The sequence below is a fragment of the Mus musculus genome, chromosome 18 (assembly GCF_000001635.26).
Source record: "Mus musculus strain C57BL/6J chromosome 18, GRCm38.p6 C57BL/6J".
NCBI lineage: Eukaryota > Metazoa > Chordata > Mammalia > Rodentia > Muridae > Mus > Mus musculus.
Window position 1 is genome coordinate 46887005 of NC_000084.6, and position 22400 is coordinate 46909404.

Sequence of the window (22400 nt, forward strand, 5' to 3'; positions counted from 1 at the left end):
ACTAATGAGACAATTTCTTGGGGATGGATTCTTAGGCTAGGATGGTCTTGAAGTTGCTCTATTGAAAATATCTTCCTCTTTTCTTGAGCACGTTTGGGTCTCTTTCTGCAGGCCATTCCTGTCATTAACAGGCTGCAGCTGGTGAGCGACGCTTTCGCCTTGACTAAGTAAGTGTCTTTTCTACTCTCACTGTTCAAGGGGATGTCTTGAGAACTTTATAAAAGTCACAGCCCCGTGACTATGAAATTGGTTCTTCACTATGCAGAGGCCTTAACTGATTAAGATTGGGATCAAAAGTGGAGAGTGGTTGTTCAAACCTGTAACTCAGCTCCTGGGAGTCTGATGCAGGAGGATTGCTATGAGACAGCAAGATACAAACAATAAAAAACAAGATTAAGGACAAATTTTATGCTCTTAGAGAAATTTTATAGCATAAATTGTTGTTGGATATAAATAAACTAAAAATCGAGAGTTTGAAGTTACTCAAAGGTGAAGGCCGATGGCTATAATGGTAAAGGTATGTGGGCTACATTTTGATACACTGCAGAATTATAAATGTTATATGTATATACAGGATTAGTATAAACCATGCCACTAAAACTAGAAATATTATTATATGTTCAGGATTTAAGTTTTCAGGTTATAAAATTAAAGAATACATTTATATACATATATACATATACACACATAAATGTATATACACACACACACATATAGTTACCTAGTGTGCCTTCTTTTATGCCTGTCATATGTGTTGAGTATTCGTCATTTCTTTCCTGATTGTCTCCTCTGACGCCTGTTGCTCAATGCTTGGCTGAAACACCTCTCTAGAGTCACTATGGCTTGGATATGCTGGCCATATCCTCCAAGAAGTATATCCTTTTAGCTTCTTGACCCTTTTTCCATAGACACTTGCTTTTCTGGCTTTACTTTTTCCTGTCACTGTGAGCATTCTTAAGCACAATCACATTTATGTCTTCTTCCTTCCTTTGTGTGACTCATTTCATCCTATAATCTAAGTGATTGTTTTAGGGACAAGGCTCGGGAAGATGGTTCAGCTATGTTCTAAATAGGCATCGCACCCTCTTTCTCCCTTGTCTTGTGTTTACCTGTAGTCAATTTATTACCTTAGCCACCAGATTTTATTTTTGTCTCTAATTGTTCCTGCTATCAGTTATAATTATAATTAGTCGATCAGTCTCTCTATGTGTCTCTGTCTCTGTCTGTCTTTGTGTATGTGTGTGTGTGTGTGTGTACACGCGTGCACATGTTTGAAACGCATACCATTATTCTCCCCATTGCTAAAACCTGAAGCCTCAGAGACATCCTTATTGTCCCTGTCTCATGCTTGGCCCCTCATCATGTCACATCTGTCTGTCCTTGCTGATACCTTCTGAGTTCCTAGCTTCTCAGTTCACTACTTACATACTATGCCACTTCCATCATCTCTCTTCTGGCCTTTTGTCTTAGCTATTAGCCTTTATTTCCCTTGAGTTCCGCTATGACTTTGACATTGTAACAATACAAGTCCTAGCTATCAACTCTCTCACATTATTTTGGGTGCTTAAAAAACTAGATTTACTTCCCAAGAAATCTTTATTCTGATTTGCAATGATCTCCTTAGGTTTGAACCACCTGATCCCCTTCTCTGTATCTCTTTTTCAGACCCAGAATGGCTTGATCCACTAGCCTCACCTCTCACTAGACATAGAATGCCCTGCCTGTTGTCTTTGCCAGCCCATAACAGTGCTCCCCACCGTTCCTCCTTTGTCCTGTGCTACCTGTCTCTCCCCTTTCAGTCAGACATGACCGTTGGTGCTCTTCTCAAGGGTTTCTCTCTTGAGGCTTTCTCTGACTTTCCCTGTCTTCCTGGTGTTTTTGCTTTGGGAACTTTATTTTCACATAGTCATTACCCTTTCTGAGAGGTTGTCCCCAGTTTCCTGGGTACCAGCTGAGCTCTGCACTGAGGCTCTTAGCTATAGGCGACTGCAAAGTCCTACACTGCCTTCTTTGCCCACCAGCTGCTGGCAGAGCAGTAGGCTGGGGATGCTAATGACTGATACCTGTTGGATGGAATTTATATGGCTGTGAGAACACATAATAAGCACTCATAGTCTGTTACTCAACATTTGCCCTGAGGTTTTCTACAGCTTCTAATGTAGATGCCTGAGTGAACCAAATGGACATGGAAGCCTGGCGGCATTGGTTGAGTTCCCTGTTAGAGCTTTGAGGGGACAGTGGCCACCCTTCTGCTTGGCTTGCTTTCATGTGTTGTTGAAGTTAGACATTAAGAAATAGAGCAGACCTGGTAATAGAGAAAATCCTTGAGCAGGTCGTGTTTTGAGTGTTTTGTTTTGTTTTTTTTTTTTTAATCCAAACAGAAACAATTACATTGAGATCGAGACGGCACTTGATTTAACCAAATACATTGCCGAAGAAGATGAGATCCTGGTGTGGTTTGAAGTCTTACTGAACTTGATAAACAGGGAAGTTATTTATGATGTGAACAACTATGCTTTATATCCACTATTGAAGGTAATTTCATGCTTTGTTATGTGGCTTTTAAATCAATTCTTCTTTCCTCTTTCTATGTTCTGGCCAGCATCTGTGGGACAGGCCTTTCCAAAAGCAATGCTCTATTCATTCCAGATGTTTGGTGATTTATTTCTTTGTAGCTACAACTGATTATTCTTAGAAGAAAATACGTTAGCCATAGACCTGGTCTTGGAGTTGAGTGAGGGAGAAGGGTGGCAGGGTTTTCCATTCTTGGTGAAGTTAGAATATATCTGAACGAAATAAAACAAAGCAAAGCAAAACAAAACAAAAAACTCAGAAGGTGTATAAATTATATTTTGTCTTATAGAAAAAATAGTATTTATTTGGAACAACTTCTCAAATTTATTTTTAGGCAAGAAAAGAGTGTCTTACTAACCCTGTGTTCATCATCCCATGTTCAGGTCTGTGAGATCAGCAATTTTAACCTGGGAAATATGTGTCCAAAAAAAAAATATATATATATATATGTGTGTGTGTGTGTGTGTGTGTGTGTGTATGTATAAAAGTTTCAAAGTGGCTATGGTTGTTAAGAAAATAAAGGTGGAAATTAGCATTTATGAAACAGTGACATGTCATCATCAATGAGGGAGCAGAAGAGGGGAAGTTCCCATCAGTAGATCTGAATAGGATTCGGAAGAAAGATGTCAGAGTAAGATCAGCCCTTTGGACAGTCAAGGCCCACGAGCAAACCCTGAGTGATGATTGCAAGTGAGTTCCTGGGTCACTCTGAGGGTGATGTTGTAAACACCTCAGAGTCCAAGTCTTCTTTTTTCCTCGTATCCAAAGTAATGTTAAACGCATAAGTGGATGTTGGAAGGCTGACCTACAGGAGGAGCCTCTGGTGATTAGTTTTGGCCAAGTCTGTACAAACTGACAGTTCTACTGACTAGAGAGTTTCAGTGGGTCAATAGCATCTAGTTAGTTCTGAGTAAGGCTAATGAATGCCTGACTTTTGTAGCCTCGTATTTCCCAGATGATACATTTGGACTGATCACAAATAACAGTAATTGCTAATGTTTGCAGGCAGTATACTTCCCTCACATTCACACTTGACTGGTCTAGTTACAAACTGCTTCATGTGGTTTTATGTGTGAGACACTAGCCCTGGAGAAGTTTAAAAATAAATAAGTATATTTAGTAACAAAGACCATGTCTGAAAAAGTGTCTGTCTGTCTTATTTCTATTAATATCTTTCAGATAAATAATAATACACTGGGGTTCAGTGTTGTGTGCCAGAAATAATAGTAACTTTTCTTTGTGGTTTATAGAAGTATTTACTAAAGAGATTTAACTCAATATGGAATACTTATTCAGCTATAATTCGAGAAAATGTGGCATCATTACAAGACAATTATTTATCTCTGTAAGTATTTTTAAGTAGTCATAATTGAATAAAATGGTTCAGTAAATTGGCTTCCATATTTGTGAAAGAGAATCTTTTTTTTTTAATAACTAAAATCTTAGTACCTACTACTGAGAGAGTTGTGTGCTATTTTAGAATAATTCCAGACCTGGTAAACTATGCGTGTCCTTAGAGGAAGCAATAGCTTGCAATATTAGTACACATGTGTGTGCACATATAAGCTTAAACTCTGTGTTTTCAGAGTTAAATGGCTGACTGAAATTTTAAGCGTATCCTGTTATGAGTATAAGGTCGTACCTAGGAGATTTACTCTACACCAGCAAACCAAAGGTCACGGGAAAGCCACCAGGTGGAAAGCTGACTTGCCTTTGGAATTTTGCTCCAGCAAAATTTTACTTCTCAGTGTCTCAGTCTTTGTATTTTCTGTTGAAAGAATTCAGAAGTGACACATGGGACTTAGTGTAGCGACAGAGTTTCTTGCAAAGTAAAGTGGAACAGCCTTACGGGTAGAGGATGTGCAAACCTACATTTTAGAGTGTGTTGTATACTGTTTTCCAGAGTCGGTAAAGCAGATGCCGTATCTGAGGGGTCACTTCCTTATGACCAGCATTACTGAGTACCACAGTGGATTACTACTAATCACAAGGGAAAAGCTAATGACGTGTCTTTGCTCTTTACCAAAAAGCCTCCTGCTGGATAAGAATTTTTCTTGCCATTCATAAGGACACATCTCTACAGAGGCCCAGAGACACAACTCTTATCCCATTCTTTTGGCTAAAACTCATATATCAGAGCAGATTAAAAAGAATCAAAGAAAAAATCTATAAAAATATACTTTTTTAACCAGGAAGAAACAACCTTCTTAACAGATGGGCATCAACAAAGCCCTGTTTCCTCCACCTTTCTACCTTTTATACAATATAATATCTTAAATCTTACAGAGGGGCAATTGTAATACTTCTGCTTCCTTCATCCACCAGTACAAAATTAATGTGTTACCAGGGACACAGAGGATGAGGGCTTACAGCTCATTAAGGGATGAAGTCCATCCTCCAGGGCCTTTCAGTCTACTCATTTCTAACTGGTTACCTAACATTTCTCTATTTATTGTTAGCAAGAATTGTACTATGATGCAAATATGAACTAGGCTGACAATAATACTAATTAGTCACTTATATATGATCATGCTTAATTACTGTAAATGACTATCCTATGGAGAGCAAGTACTTCTTCATGATGGCTTAAGAAGGAGCTGGAAGGAAACACGAGGCTGTGGTACCTCTGTTCTATTGTGTATGTAATGTTGGAAGTCTAGATTTGGAGGTTGGTGGTAGCCAACATCTATAGGTACAACTTCTAGAAACATCAAACTTCAACTAACCAGACCACACAAGAAATAAAAATACATACAAATATGATCATTCTTACTCAGTAGTACCCTGCTGAGGCAGTAGAAATCAGTCACATGGTCTACAACTAGAAGTCTATCTAGAACTGGATTGGTAAATTAAGAGACAGTGTGTCAGCCAGTGGTAGTGGCGCACGCCTTTAATCCCAGCACTTGGGAGGCAGAGGCAGGCAAATTTCTGAATTCGAGGCCAGCCTGGTCTACAGAGTGAGTTCCAGGACATCCAGGGCTATACAGAGAAACCCTGTCTCAAACAAAACAAAACAAGAGACAGTGTGTCAGGCGCAGATTGTGTGGTTGGACAGGAAGGCACAAATGCCCTCAATGAGGTAGCATATGTGTTAACCAAACACACTCTAGGCTCTCCTAAAGTAGATCGGAAAAGCTTTCATTTTGTAGCATCCTGGGCCAGTGTTTCTCCTCCAGCAACTTCTGGGACAGGCAGAATTTCAGAGACCCCCATCTTTTTGCAGCTAGTCTAAGTTAGAGTTGGGTAAAGAGGGGGAGTGAACTCATCAACAAATTTCTAAGAGGATCTGTCAGGGGACCTCCACCCACACATCCCAAGTAGCCTCACCACCAAGTCCAGGCCATGCTGCACTGAAACTAGAGGGTGCAACAGAAGAGCGGTGGCTTTTGTATTTTCTAATAACTTGAAAATCAGTCTGGCTTCCTTCGCCCAGACCCCAAACTTGATGACTTTAGCAAGACACACAATGAAGCGTGGCATCTTTGGGTTCATTGTTGTTCAGAGCCTTTCTTTGAACTTGTTTTGAACAGTAATGCAGACCCTTGCTTAGCTATAAAAGGAAACGAATACTTCTGCCTTTCTTTGGACACGCAAAGCACACAGTGATTGACAGGAGTCAAGGAAGGTTCGGATGCTTAGCAAGGGAAAGCAAACTGAGTAGGGGGAGAACATCTTTTCTTAAATAGAGAAAGCATCCTATTTTTCAGTATTAGATCAGACACACCACAGATATTTCTAATCCATAACAGAATTTTTGTAAAAGAGGGAGAAAGTAAATTGACAACAGATGTATCGTATGTGTACACTCATGCATCTTTAGGGGTGTTGAATGATGGGAAAAATTTATTTCTAATTTTGTAAAAAATACTATTTGTTAGGAACTTGCTGGTGCCCACAGACCTCTCTGAAAATGTTTTTCTGGATGTTTAATATGTTTGTCATCATAAAAGCTATTTTTAAAACGAAACCTGATAGCACCAGGGGATGTTTGAAAATTCTCACTGTTTTGTGAACCATATTCTTAGAAGCATAAAAAAAAAATGAAGATGATAATTCAAAGTTAACCACTCCGGTTTGACTTTCCCTTCAAGATTTTCCCTGGAAAGGATTTTTGAAACTGCCTGTTGGTTGGGTCTTGAAGACTGTCTCCAGCTGTCCAGAGAACTCTTCAAAAAATGGACGGCTCATCCAGAGACAGCGTAAGGGCTTCCTTGTACTTCCTGTGCCCAGCTCCTATGTCAGCGCCCACGGTTTCTCTCCTCTGGTGGTGTTCTTAGACTTGAGAGGCACCATTTCTGCTCTCCCTCCGTTGAGCTCCTCCATTCCTTTTCAGACCCCTGTTCCAGAAAAACCATTATCTAAGTCAGTTGTGGGCGTGGCAGATTAGAACTCACTGAGATCTCAGCGTTTGGCTGCTGCTCTGTTTTCTCACGAAGCGCTTCCAGATTGCATGGTCTGTGCTTGTTTCGCATCTTAGTAGACTGCTCTCTAGGATTGCTTGTTAATGTTATAATCTATGAATATGTAGGTATTTTTGTCTCTCGCCTTTTCAATATGGATTATGTTTCTCCAGCAAGAGTGTTCAAGCGGGGGTGGGGGGAACCTCCCACCCCCCATCTGAGTTTTCAGTCTCATTAACTGCTGAGACTTTGGTGTTTGGGACTTCGTTGCCTTTCATTTACCACCTCAGACGGACTCTAAGGAAATGTGATAGAGACCCGAGACCAAACTACCTTACTGATGTATGTCCGCTATGATGTTTATAAATTCCTTTCGCGAAAACTCAGCCACTCTGCTAAATGGACGAGTCTTATCCTAAAGCTAATGATAGCTCCCTCGCTTGCTTCTTTACATCTCTACCTTTGGTCTTTATAGCTCTTTATAGGTGATGTTACTAGATTTATGCTTCTGAGTATGACTCCTTGGCTAACTATGTTTCTGAGCTACCACAGGGGAATGCCTTCTCCTCTTATGCCTTTCAGAATCCCTCCTCAGATTGAAAACGCGGTCCTCTGCAGTGCCGTTGCTCTGGGGAGTGATAAGGACTGGGACTTTTTGTTTAACCTTTACATCAATACGACCGAGGAAGAGGACGAGAGCCGCCGCCGCCGTCTTGTTCACGCAATGAGCTGCAGTAAAGACCCGTGGATACTTAACAGGTGAGATGATCGACTTACCTTGCGCATTCTTGCTGGAGAAACACAATCCATATCAAAAAGAAGAGAGAGAGAAAGAAACACACATTATTTGTATGATTACTTAGAACCATTTTAAAATTTAACTTTTCATAGGATTCTAAAGCTTATTCACATCTTACAACTGGACTCTTGTAGATTTATGGAGTATGCCATCACTGCAGTTTCCTCCAATTTTAGTGAAACAAATATAATAGTTGTTGTAGCAACATCTGAAGTTGGCCGGTACATTGCAAAGGACTTTCTAATGGACAACTGGGTAGCTGTGACTGAAAGGTAAGAAGGAACGCAGCCTCTCACTTTCATTTAACTCACTAATTGCTTTTATTTCCTATTTTGACCAGAGAATATAATTTGGATAGTTTTATTGCTTGATAAGTACAAATAAGTGTATGATGTGCCTTGACCTAGCCCCTCCGCCCCTCCCTCCCTCGCTATTCTTCTCTCACACACACCCTGACGAGTCCCTCTCAATGTCATGGGTTCTTTTTCTTTTTTAACTCACTGAGCCCACGCCATGCTGCTGATATGGTGCATGCATGTAGACCTTTCTATAGAGGGGAGACAGTGCTCCTTCCAGACACCATAGCCTTTCAAGTAAAGAGCTCGGTGCTGGGCATAGGTTATCTCTTTCCAAAGTGTTGGTCAGTGGGCTCCAGTAGACACCCCAAACATTACAGCCTATTGCCACTGTTCCTAGTACCCCAGGACACTGATAATGAAGACGTTCACCTTCAGCCCGACTATGTCAGGAAAGTTCTTTCACGCACTGAAAAAGTGGTGACCTTTTCTCCATTTTGTCTCACCACCAAGTAGAAAGCATCAAAGACTACTTATCCTTAATTTTGGCTTCCTGTATGAAAATGGACTGCGTGTATGTTTATTTATCTCAGTTTCCCCACTATATCCATCAAGAAGTCTTAAGGAACATTAAATTGAGTAAGTCATACTTTTGGTATGACGATAACCCCACCCATTCATGTAGTTCATGAAGCCTAGCACCATGGCTTCAAGAAATACTTGTTTAAAAAAAAAATTCAACCATTTGATTTTACCAATGAAAACTCAGGAGCCAGATGCTAGGGTAAAAGCCAGAGAGCTCAGAGAGGCAGAGAACGCACCCAGCTGACTTTCTTACTCCACTGACTTCCCAGAAGGGAAAGCTCCTCTCCTTCTCCTCCTCCACACTGTCTTAAATACGCTTCAGCTCAAAGACTCCCCTTTCTGTTCACTCTGCATCAGATGGTTACCTGACCTAGGGCTGACTTTATTTAGCTCTTGGATGGAAGGTGTGCACTAGGGCTGAGCCACACCACATCTACTTGTTTCCAACGAACAGAAGGCACTTCGGTTAAAGGTGCATGCTAAGGCTGAGCCACACCACAGCAAGGTTTTTCCAGCTCACATCTTGGGGTTCCCAATGTGATCAAATGCTCTGCAACAAACAATATTACATCATTAGCCTGAATATAACACATGTTACTAATGGTGGTCATATTTCTTTTATTTATCTGGATTCTGTATTGTTGAGTTTTTATATTTTTTTAACCCTTTAGAGTTAGATCTTCCTTCCTAGGTCTTCTAGTCAGCAAAAATATATATTTAGCATGCAAAAGTCAGAGAGCATGTCTTTGATGGTTGCTGCTTCTAGAACATTATATAACCATATATTTTTAAAAGATAAGAATTAATATTAATAATGCATCTGCCTAGACACTATATATTTAGCAGATAAAACATGGATAAGGTTGAAGCACCTGAAGTTTTCTTTTTTTAATTCTTTTTTTTTTTAATGTATGTAAGATGGTTAATGTATGTATGTAAGAGCCTTTATGTGGTTGTTGGGAATTGAATTTTTAGGACCTCTGCTCACACTGGTTGGTCCTGCTTGCTCCGGCCCAAAGATTTATTTATTATTATACATAAGTACACTGTAGCTGACTTCAGACACACCAGAAGAGGGCGCCAGATCTTATTATGGGTGGTTGTGAGCTACCATGTGGTTGTTGGGATTTGAACTCAGGACCTTCAGAAGAGCAGTCAGTGATCTTACCTGCTGAGCCATCTTGCCAGCTCAAAGCACCTGAAGTTCTGCAAAGAAGTTTCTTCCTTCAGAATAAATTCATATTCTTCTTACAATTTTTTGTCTGATTTTGAAACAGGGTCTTATATAGCCCAAGCTCTTGAATATACCATGTAGCTGAGGAAAACCTGAAGTTCTTCAACCTCACATTTAACTTCTAAAGTACTAGGATTACAGCCATGTGCCTACCATGCCAAGATGGCCAGAATATAAATGCTAATGACCATAGATGTACATGAATATCACGTAGAACAAAGTAATTGATGTTTTGTAAATACTTATTGAGCACCTTTAGAACATGAAAGCGGTATAAGGTTTGTTTGCACTAGAAAATTTAAAACTATATAGATGAAAGCTCATTTATACTGCTTCATTTCTTTAGCTCATCGTAGAAACATACATATTATATTCACATTATGAAAACATTGTTCTTATCTTTTGTTTAAGGTTCTCTAACTCTTGGTTATATATAATTTGACATATAATATGTTATGTAATATGATATATAATATTATACATAGTATCTATTCCTAATGAATTCCTAATATGAACACACATACATATATGTATGTACCACATACACATACATTCATACATATCTATGTATTTATATACATATAAACAAATATATATCACCCCTAGTACAATCCACACAGACAAATGAGCTTGTCTCTGAAATTTGGCAGAGTGGCTAATAAGCATGAAACCTCCAAAGCACAGCTGCCCCTTGAAGACTGGTGTAAGATAGAAAGTCTCTACCTTTTACTGGTTACTCAAATGACTCAAACAAAGTTTAACATGGGCCCAGTTGATATTGTCTTTAAAATTATATACAGTGAAATTGAGTGTGTTATCTCAATGTTGTGATCCTAGCACTTGGTAGGTTGAAGCAGGAGGATTACCATGACTTCACAGCAAACCTGAGCTACATAATGAATTCCAAGCCAGTGTGGGCTACAGTGTAAGACCCTGACAAACAGACAAACAAGCAAAAGCAAAACCACTTAACCTTGCTCAGTCTGCTAGCCACTAGCTAACCTGTAGATAGTTACATTTCCACTCACTGACATTTTCAAAAATTAAAATTCAGTTTGTCAGTTCTATTATCCTTATTTGAAGTGTCCCGTGTGACTAGAGGCTGCCATATTTGGATAGCCCAGCTAAAGAATACCTTCATCAGGATACAGAAGTCAGCGGGCAACACTGATGGATCTAAACTAGATAGACCCTTGATTAATTTGCTGACTCATGCAAAGTGCAGGTGAAAATTCAAACTTCAAAATTGCATTAAACAACTCACTTTAAAATTATAAACAGAAATCAATACACGGTGTCACCCGGGCAGTAGAGAGCACGCTTGTCTCGCTGTGATGCCTAACTCATGTGGGCACCTCGTTAGCCAGTGGAAGCCGCTAGACTGGATAGTAGAGCGTGAGGGCTTGCTTCTAGCTAAACAGATTTCTCACTTCAAAATTAAGGAACAGTTGGTTCGGTCGTTGTGGCACGTGTGTTGTAGAGATGCTAAATTGTAAGAAAAAAACAGATGCAAGGTAAAGGCATGCAGAGGTATTTTTTTAGTTCTTGTACATTTATTTTTTCCTGCTTTGACTCTGTCTCCTACCTCGAGGGCCTTAGTGATAAGAAAGATTGCTTTTAATGTAAGGGGTCTGCATGTGTAAGTTTTACTCCTCACAAGAATCTTTCTTGCCTTTAGAGAACAGGAAAGTGTTGGCGACTTCCTAGTAAGACTTAAATTCTACTCTCTAAAGAGTTGGTTGTCTTACAATTTGATTTAACTAATCCATATAAACACATTAAATAAAACATATAAAGAATTCCTTTAAAAAGCAAAAATAAAAACAAAAACTCCTAAGTGAGTCTCATTATCTCCATGAAGTTTGTAGAATTGTAAGTGCCCGAACTGTTCATGCCTGGGCTCATTACTTTTATATTTTATTCTAGAAAACACCAAATTCATAGAAGATGCTATATTTATGGTAAATTGTATTAGTTTACTTCTTTTGCATATTCTACTATAAAGAGTATTTTTATACTCAACTAAATGTGTTTTACAAATTGAATACATTTATTTTTAGTGTTTAATTTATATTGGAAGTCTTATTCAATTTTGCTAATGGTTTTGTCTGAATAAACAGTGCAATTATGAATTGTTGAAAGCTGAAGTTCAAATTCAGGATGAAAACATGTACGCTTAAATGACATAGGGATGCACATTTAGATCTTTAAATATCAGAATATCTATGGCTTATTGAAAGTATAATCAGCATTGAGCATGGTTATGTCACAAATCTTCAAGACAAATTAGACTCAAAGGTACGGCTCCAAAAATGTCTATAATTCATCACCTCATTCGTTATTTTAGCAATATAAAGTTTCTAAGAAAGAAACATAGAGCTTTCAGCTGCCTAGCATTTTAGAGGCATAGCCCTACTGAGCCCAGTCATATACTAATACCACTAAAGTACACATTGTCTTGTAGACCAGTTGTCCCAGGAGAAAGAGAGATATGAGAGACAATGTTTTCTGTCATCTCAAACTGCAAGTGAAACAACCCTGGCCTGATGTCTGTCTACTAATTGACACTTAGGGTTTGGTTTCATGCTCTGTGAAATGGCAGCTATTGTGTTTGATATGGCCTAAAGTTTTCCCTTGTAATCTAAAAATGCAGTTGGTTTGAATTCAGAAAGGATAAACTCAGAGTCAGCAATCAAATATCACGAGGGAAAGAAATCAAAGCCCTTCCTTTGGATGGCAATTTAGCAAGAGTAAACCCACATTTGATTTCTCCACTTCTCTCTCCTGTCTTTATCCTCCTCTAGAGGAGTTTTGAAGTATGTGTATTAGCTACCAAAGCAATTTCTGTTCAAGTCACTATAATAATCCTATTTCAATTTTTCTTTCTTTTTTTAATGCATCCAAAAGTCCTTCCCCCTCCCCCCTACTACAGCAGTACTTTGCACCGGTATGTATCTGTTCTTTCTTCGAAACACTTTACAATTTTTGTTTCCTAAATGGAGCTAACGCAATCATGGTACCAAGACATCTTGAGACTGCCAGAATATAGAGATGCCCATGCCAGAAAATACGCAAACATAACTTTAAGGACACCACAAAGCATTTTAGTCATTTTATTTAATAGAATAAAATCTATTCCATATTGGCTATTATTTCTTGAGGAACAGCATTTATTTATTTATATACATCCTTATACAGTTTTTTTTTGCTTGTGACATGATATATAAATCCTAACTGCCCATAGAATAGATGAATAGATGCCTATAATTGTTGCTATAAAGAAATACATTAATATTTAGATTAAACTGCAAACTTTATTGCACAAAACTGTATATATATATACATATATATATATATATATATATATATACACGTATATATATATATATGTACTTCTTTAGTGTTACTAGTTCTCTGCATAACAGATATCCTACTTAAAGGCAAAGCTACACAACTTCATATGTGGTTTCCCTTAGATTTGTGAGGACGACATCAGCGAGGCTACATATACACTATGTATCTACTGCAGAAGCATGCAGCTTCTTCCCCAGCCTTTTTTCACTGAGCAGCACCTTGTTGCTTTGCAGGTATGGAATGGATTGGCTGGATGCTCTAGTGCCTGTCTTAGGGAGGACCGTCAGTACAGATCAGCAGGTCACAGAGGTGAGCACTGATAGCGTTGTGAAGTATACTATTTGGTAAGCACTCTTGATATAATTTGACGTGGTAAGATTAAAATTCACATGCTTATCTGAATCATCTCCCTATGCTTTGTTAGTGCTATTGGTATTGTATCAGTTGAGTTTTTCTAAAGCAGCCAGGTTGCATATCAGATGTCCTGTGTATCAGATATTTACATTGCAATACGTTGCAGTAGCAAAATTACAGTTAAGAAGTAGCAACAAGTGCTCGCTTCGGCAGCACATATACTAAAATTGGAACGATACAGAGAAGATTAGCATGGCCCCTGCGCAAGGATGACACACAAATTCATGAAGCGTTCCATATTTTTGAGACAAAAGGATGGACCATCTAGAGACTGCCATATCCAGGGATCCATCCCATAATCAGCCTCCAAACGCTGATACCATTGCATACACTAGCAAGATTGTGCGGATAGGACCCTGAAATAGCTGTCTCTAGTGAGACTACGCCGGGGCCTAGCAAACACATAAGTGGATGCTCACAGTCAGCTATTGGATGGATCACAGGGCCCCCAATGGAGAAGCTAGAGAAAGTAACCAAGGAGCTAAAAGTATCCACAACCCTGTAGGTGCAACAACATTATGAACTAACCAGTACCCCGGAGCTCTTGTCTCTAGCTGCATATGTATCAAAAGATGGCCTAGTTGGCCATCACTGGAAAGAGAGGCCCATTGGACACGCAAACTTTATATGCCCCAGTACAGGGGAATGCCAGGGCCAAAAAGTGGGAGTGGGTGAGTAGGGGGGTGGGGAGGGAGGGTATGGGGGGACTTTTGGGATAGCATTGGAAATGTAAATGAGGAAAATACCTAATTAAAAAAAAGAAGTAGCAACAAAAGTTTCATCATAACATGAGGAACTGAATTAAAGGGGCGCAGCATTGAGAAGGTTGAGAATTTCTTTCACTCCAGACATAATCTTCTTTACCTCCATTGTAGAGAAGCATCCAGTTTCCCCTTAGCAGTCTGGATCAATCACCCCTCCTAACACTGTTATTCCTTTCTTAGCTTGTTGGCTTAAGGGCGTCAGAAGCCACAAGGGCCAAGAGGAGTCTGAGGTTCTAGATCATTGGAATATTTGTTGTCTCCCCAGACAGGAGTGCTCCTCCATCTGGAACCAAAACGTCTAGGCTAGCAGAACTTAAGGAATGGAAAAGATCCCTAGTGGGTCAGTAAAGGTGATAGCTAACGTAACCAGTCACTTCTCCACCCCTGGGTTTCTGAATCTATGGATAGTGTCTATGGGAGAAATCATACCTTATATTGGATGTGGCTTCAAATCACTGCTGCAGTGTGGAGAATTTTGCTCTAGCCTTCCTGACTACTGTCACTTAATTGCTGCCGTAACTGTGTCTCCAAAAGGTCATTTCATCATTCTATTAGACCAGCTGCTTCAGGATGATGGGGAACATGGTAAGACTAATGGAGTCTGGGAATGTAGGCCCACCGTCACACATTTCTGGCTGTGAAATGAGTTCCACAGTCAGAAGCCACATCATGTGGAATACCTCAATGGTAGATAAAGCATTCTGTAAAATCCATGGCTGGCAGTTTTGGCAGAAGCAGTGTGTGCATGAAAGGCAAATCCACAGCCAGAATAGATATCTAGTTCAATAATGACAGAGCGCTTTAGTAGTTTATACACCACCTCATGGACAACGCTTCCTATGTCCTCTCTGGAAGCCTGCTCAGCCTTAAGTCTGATTATAGATATAGAGGCAACTTTTAGAGGGCCCTGGCATCTTCTTCAGGGAAGATTACCCTGGTTGAGCAAACAATGAAGGATGAATTTTCTCAGGCAAAGGGGAAAAGGTCAATATTGCAGGGGTGAGAGTAGAGGGGCATCCTCTGCAAAGGATAGGGAGATCACTTTCTTAGATGAGATAAGCCCTTCAAATCTGAAGTTCAATATCCTTAGCCTCAGTAGGGTCCCCTAACACATCCTCATCCCATGTTACACGATCCTATCCCTTACCAATCAATGTCTTTACTTAAACTGCTGATACCCTCCAAGGTTGGGTATCAATTCCAAGGTTGGGTCTCAATTTTGTTGTTGTTCAAGCATTCTTATACTGAGAGCTTTGGTTTGCTTTTCGGCAACTTGAGCTCTCTGGCTCCTGGAGAGACGATTCTTTTCCAGGGCGTACTTGGGAAATTTTTAGACTGTTTCTGTGCCTCTGGAGCCAGTCAGTTGTATCAGTGAGTTCTTCTCTTGCTACTGTACCTGTAGATGCTATAAGGTGATTCATTTTACCACAGAGTCCATTATTTCCTTTGTCACTGTATCCTGAGATACAAGAAGTTGGTTCATGTTTATCATACAATCCATTTTTCCCCTTTGTCAGTTTATCCAGAGATGCTAGAAGCAACCAGCCAGTATTATTATTTTCCTGAAAACTGTCAAAAGTTATGTGTATAGTCACTAAAATTTTTTTTTTACCCTGCAGCAAGCCCCTCAAATGTTTCAAACAATGGGCTTTCAGTGTTCTCCATATTACCAAGGGAGTCTTCAATAAGTGTGGGTGTTGGTGAATTCTAAAATCTGTTCCAGACACTAAAAACTTCATCTAGAGCCACTCCCTTAATCACTTCTGTCTTAGTTACTTTTCTGTTGCTCTAATAAGACATCATGACCAAAGCTACTTACAGACGAGTTTCCTGGGGGCTTGCTTACAACTTTAGGGAGTTAGAGACCAGGACCATTATGGCAGGGAGCATGGTAGCCAGCAGGAAGGCATGGCAGTAGCTGAGATCTCAAAGCCCACTTCCAGCAAGGCCACACCTCCTAATGCTTTCCGAACAGTTTCATCAACTGGAGACCAGGCATTCAAACTTATAAGCCTCTGAAGGCCATTTTCATCTCCACTCCCTGTTTCCCATAGGCTTGTGATTACATCATCACATAAAATGCATCTAGTCCAACTTCAGAAGTCCTTATTGTCTTTCAGTCTTAACACTGTTTAAAAGTCCAACATACAAAGTCTCTTCTGGGATTCAAGGCATTCTCTTAGTGGTAATGTCTTGTAAAATCAAAAAGCAAACTACATGATTTCCAACATATAATGGCAAAGAATATGCAGGACCATTACAAAAGAGAGGAGTTGGGATATAGTGAGGAAAGAGTGGACCAAAGAAAAACAGTCACCCAGCAGGGCAAACTCCAAATCATAGAGCTCTACGTCCAGCATCAAATGGATTAGGTGGCTGTGTCCTTTCACCTTTGCTGCCTGTAATACACTTCTCTCTCTTGGGCTGGCTCCACACCATATCTGAAGGTCTCCTTGGCTCTAAGACCTCTAATCTCTTGGGATTTCTGACACAATCCAGGCTTCATTTCCATGGCTTCACACAATGGCCTCTCCTTGTCTGTAGCTGTAGTTGATTAAGCCACTCTGATCTCCCTGGAGGCGACACCTCGAGTTCCTCCCTTCCTGCCTCAATGCTCTGTATTCTCAAATGAAAGACACACACATACACACACACACACACACACACACACACACACACACACACACACACACAGCCATATGTTTAATATGTCTTAACCAGCTCAATGATGTCTGGGCTACTCCCAACCTTCCATGTTGCTAACACCTCCCCTGAATTCGATACTCCTGAATTATTACTTACTAAAATCTATATTTCATCTTTACTACCTTAGAACCAATAGGGGGCGAAGGGACCTGGGGCTGCTCCTCCCTGGCTCTTTCATGATTGTATGCTTTCTCTCCCGCAGCTCTCAAGCCTGATTCTCCTGCTTGTCCAGCATGGCGGTACTAAACTTTCTTCTTCCCTTAACTCCATTGCCCAGGAAATCTAAAAGACTGTCTATCTCCCTGTCTCCCTGTCTCCCTGTCTCCCTGTCTGTCTCCCTGTCTGTCTCCCTGTCTGTCTCCCTGTCTATCTCCCTGTCTCCCTGTCTCCCTGTCTGTCTCCCTGTCTCCCTGTCTCCCTGTCTCCCTGCCCAGCCATTGGCTGCTGGCAACTTTTCTTACCCATTAGAACCAACTGGAGGCAGGGACCCACAGTATCTTACATGCAGGATTCTCATGTAATTTTGGGAACCCAATTAACGTAATACAAACAATAAACTAAATCCACAACAAGTGTCTCTTGACTTCTCAGAGCCTTCATGCAGGGACTGCCCTGTCACACGTTGCCTGACGGCCCTGACCCTCCTTACCATGGAGGAAGATACCATAACAGATATAAGTACCATCAGTATTGCCCTCTGGAAGCTTCCGAGTCCCTTTGAAATTCAGAAGGGTCTCACTAAGTCTCGGTTCACAAATCTTTTGCAATATCCAGTATGCAGTTAGTAACTATTTGTTGAGCGCTATGATGTACTTTGGAAACAGGGAAGTTAGTAGGCCAAGTTCTTACTGTATGGATACTCCTTCCGGCTGACATGTCACCCTTCTGGGGAGGTATGGTCATAATCACACTGCCTCACTCACAGCCTCCCCAGGGACACATGCTGGAGGTCTGCATAGCTGTTCCTAGTAGCCATCAATGCTCTTTGCAAAATGGTTTTGCTATTTCCCAGGAACTCTGTTTTGATTTGTGCCAGTGAGACGTCTGGTGGTGGCGCTGATCAGTTGTCTCTGTCCTCCTAGTTGCAGCACTTCTTCAGTACTGTGTTGGAAGAGCACCAGAGGGTTGTGGTTCAAGCCAAATTACAGGCAATGAAGACGAAGAATCTGCAAAACAAGAAGAGAATTGCCAGGGTGGTTGAGTGGCTTCGGAAAAACACGTAATCTATGGCTTCTTGCAGGATGCTTCTTGCAGGATGCTTCTTGCAGGATGCTTCTTGCAGGATGCTTCTTGCATCTCATAATCTTGTTTACTCACCGTTCTGGCTTCCATATTTAGTGACTGGAAAAGCCACACACGGCTTCTTTTATTTCGGTCCCATCTCCTACTCAGAGTCGTGTCCTTCCTGATTTCACGTCTTTGCTGAGGATCTTGTCAACATTGCCATGTATCTGGGCAAACTTTTGCTACCCGTCAAGCAAGAAAGCCACTGAAATGATTTTAACTGCTTTCTTAAAGACAGTATCAACAAACAAACCCAGACTGACCTAAGAAAGCATCACTTATTCTGATGAAGTGGAGGCCAGTGAGCGTGAGATCAGTCGCATCCATGGGGAGCACACTCCATCTGGAGGGAAATCCAGACCTGAAATACTCTGTGCTTTATTAATAGTTTAAAATGAAAGACCGGTGGGAACCTAAGGCGATGTAAAGACACAGAAGCCAGAAATAAAGGAGATCGATTAGGATGAAGCTCAACCAAAGAAAGCCAAGTTAAGTCAAGTCTGAAAAAGGAGTCGACACTTTCAAATGCCACAAAGCAAAACAGACAGACAGATAGACAGACAGGCTGCCTCCCGCCCCTCCCCCACTTCTCTCTCCTGCAGTGCCTGCACCATTGACTCCTACTTGACTGTTACTGTCAAATGTTGTCACAAAAGGACAAATGATTGTAGAATCTGCAAAATGCCCTCAGGATCTCTTTGAGGGGATAAAAGCTCTGCCCCGCTCCCCCTGTCCCCGTTTCCGGGGACTCTGTGTGGTGACTCTGTGTACTTGCCTGTAGCTGTAGAGGACATTCTTTCAGAGTGCCTGAGGTCAAGGGCTTTAAACTTTGCAGACTCATCTTCTGGGCTAAGGAGAAATTCTATAGGAAGAGAACCAAATGTCAGACCACAGCACAGTTCTTGTCATTTTGTACACAGGAGAGTAAATTCACTTGGCCATGCTGAACCTACTTGCAATGGGGGCCCATGGACTTTACACAGTCACCGAGACACTGAGACACATGGAGTGAGCTTAGAGCACAGAGCACATCCCGCCTGCTACAGACACTGTGTAGCTGCTCATCTAGTGCTCCTTCCTTTACATTTTGTTGGTGGGTGGTTTTCCAGAATGAGGGTAAAAATTGCGTATCTATCTACCTCACAGTAGCATTGTAAAGATCGATAAATATACTGTCTATGAAAAGTCTTTAAAACTCCCAGACAAGACTAGAAGCTTAGAGAAGTTTGTTTTGGGCGACTCTGTTAACGAGAGGAATCACGTAACAAGGGAAAGACTGTATTCCAGGGACAGAAAGAGCAGTCAAAGAGAAAACAGGACCGGTGAACAACACAGAGGAAGTCACAAGGGATGGAAAGAAAAATAGGTCGTTGTCTGTTTCCTCATCCATGCACATCACACAATTGTGCAAAAGTAACACTAAATGAATACAAAATAAACAGTTAAGTCATCACACATTCAAATGTCGATTTGGAATTTGTAACATTTCACATTACTTAACGCCTCTAAGTTTTCTGGAGAAGGTTTTGTATAAATACTGGTGAAAGCAACATTAAGTCACTGTGCTAGTGAGCCAACTCCTTCTACTCCATAGTAAAGCTTAAATGGCATGCTGCTATCTCCTATAACTGACAAGGCACCCTTTACAAACCCAGAAGATGTAACTGTACAACGCCTTGCATATGGCTGTGCATTCCTGTGACTAAGGTGACTTAACAGACGCAAATAAAAAACGTCTGTGCTGGCAACTTCCACTGGCTGGCCGTCCCTTTACCACCTTCCTTCTCGGAGAAAATGTAAGTAGATGAATAAAAGTTATTTTGACTTGATTTCTTTTTAAAAGTTTTGTTTTTAAGTGTGTGTGTGTGTGTGTGTAAGTAACCTTCCTGTCTTGGGCTGAGCTACACTGAAATTCTCTTGATTTCTATGGAAAGGACTAGCAGGAGATGAAGATCTCCTCTCATTCTTTTCCTCCCCTCTCACGTACTTAAAGCCGAGCAGGATGAGATGCAGCTATCACATCCGCTTCCAGCCTGAAGAAAGTGGACATTTTGAAGATACGAAGGTTCTAGGCCTGAGAGCTCAGAAGTACATGTCTGAGGACTGAAGTGGTGGCTTTAACGGGACGATGGGATTCCTACCCATGGTGCAGTGATCACAGTATCATTTAGAAATGGACCCTTAATTTTAGCCTATCTCATTTGAAATAATCATAGGTGTTAACCCCACTGATTCTCAGGAGCAGGAATAACTCAATATTGATAAATCTCAAGCTTCACTCGGGAGATTGTCTTAGTAATGCTCTGTAGCGGAGAACAGATGGCTCTAGTTCTCCAAAACGTTGATAGGCTCCTTCATCCCCACCAGCCAAACCCCAAAGCATAGAGAAAATATATTTATTTTAGGCAGGAATCAAGAGAAAGAAGTCATAGCCTAACTAATTACAAGGGGCATAATGAAGCTGGCAAGTGATGTAATCGACAGAAAACACTACAGCTTCAGCAAGCGCTTCCTGCAGGATACACTGAGCATGCGCTGTACAGGATTCTCGCCACTTGAATACATATCCCTGCTCCTCAGTGTTTATTCCTGTGGATTAAAAACAAACAAAGCTGGGCGTGGTGGCGCACGCCTTTAATATCAGCACTTGGGAGGCAGAGGCAGGCGGATTTCTGAGTTTGAGGCCAGCCTGGTCTACAAAGTGAGTTCCAGGACAGCCAGGGCTATACAGAGAAACTCTGTCTTGAAAAAAACCAAAAATAAAAATAATAATAATAATAAATAAATAAATAAATCAGACTAATATTCTGTTCGTTTGTTTTAACAAAGAGATCTAAATTCTAGGTTTGTTAAACAGATATTGGGAATATGCAAAGCAATTAATTAATTAATTAATTAAAAACCAAATAGACACATTTCAATGGGGGATCCTTATTTTGAATTTCAGAACCTCTTCACTTTTCAACCAATGCCCTAATTCTCACACTGGTGACTTGACAGGGCTTGAATTTAATTTACATTGCAATGATACATTCTACAGAATATCACAGAGCAGTTACAAAAATGCAAGCTTTCTTCTGCAGGGGGGCGGGGAGCAGAGGCAGCTGCCTCTTTGGGGACTCTGGACTCGGTGACTGGCTTCTCTCATAGGCCACAGACTTGATCCTGAAGTCACTCTCTGCTTCCATGTAGTTGATGGCCTGAGGTTGAGGTAGTTGGAGAACTTGAAACGACATCCCTCTGACTCCTTGATGGTCAGCCTAGGATGGCTGAAGAGATGCACACACCCACGATGCTCCCAGACTAGAGAGCAAGACAGGTTCTTCTGTCCTCCCGACTCTGCTATGTTTGCTGCTGCATACGATGGTGTTGAGAAGGGATGGCCTGTAGGCTCAGACTGCTGAGCCTTTACCCAGGTTCAGCACAAAGCTCTTGGCTTTGGAGGCCATCTTGCCCCAAACTCTGAGACACTCCCTTGGCTTGGGATTCAGGTTGCTGGGACCTGACCAGGCCAATGTGAGAGTGAGAGGATATCAAGGTAGGAGCTACAAGGTGCAAGCAGCTCGCTGTCCCAGTGAGAGAGAGCTGGGCTACCTCAGCTACTCAAAGGCTCATATTGGCCATGGCCATGGTCCTTGAGGAATTGGTTGGCTCCGCTGTCCTGGCAAATTAGAAAAATTAGAAAAATCAAAAACAAAGAGGGGTCCTGGAACTGTACTCAGATTTCTGAGAAAGGAGTGGTCAGCAGGTGCTGATGTCTCTTCTGGGAGAAAGAGTAGTTTGAAACACTGAGGGAAAATCCTGTGAAATGGAATCTAACAAACGAAGCAAGTCGGGCAGAGCAGATAGAAAAACTAGAATGAAATGGATAGGAGCCAGCAAGCTCTCTAGCTCGCTAGCTCGCTAGCTCTCTGGTGCCCTCTGATGGCAGAATTGGAAAAGCCAAAATACAGTTTGTTAGCCTTTCCATCCTAAAGCAAAGGTTCA

At 41.0% G+C, this 22400-nt stretch overlaps 1 protein-coding gene and 1 non-coding gene across 6 annotated transcripts in view; both read left to right on the forward strand.

The window, feature by feature from the left end:
- Positions 1–20242, forward strand: part of Lvrn (laeverin) — a 58421-nt gene extending 38179 nt beyond the window's left edge. For 4 of the 5 annotated variants that reach the window (XM_017317999.2, XM_017318000.2, XM_017317997.2 and 1 more), the window contains 9 exons: positions 112–167; positions 2382–2535; positions 3825–3919; positions 6669–6776; positions 7560–7736; positions 7911–8048; positions 12799–12838; positions 13479–13554; positions 18212–20242. In XM_017317999.2, the coding sequence (XP_017173488.1) occupies positions 112–167; positions 2382–2535; positions 3825–3919; positions 6669–6776; positions 7560–7736; positions 7911–8048; positions 12799–12838; positions 13479–13554; positions 18212–18330 (963 nt within the window). In that variant the 3' untranslated portion in view covers positions 18331–20242. The remainder of the gene's footprint in view (positions 1–111; positions 168–2381; positions 2536–3824; positions 3920–6668; positions 6777–7559; positions 7737–7910; positions 8049–12798; positions 12839–13478; positions 13555–18211) is intronic. The other variant, NM_029008.1, reaches the window with a different exon arrangement.
- On the forward strand, positions 13797–13903 carry Gm23610. Its single transcript, XR_003952702.1, has one exon. It is a non-coding gene; the product is annotated as a U6 spliceosomal RNA (small nuclear RNA).
- Positions 20243–22400: the final 2158 nt, after the last annotated feature.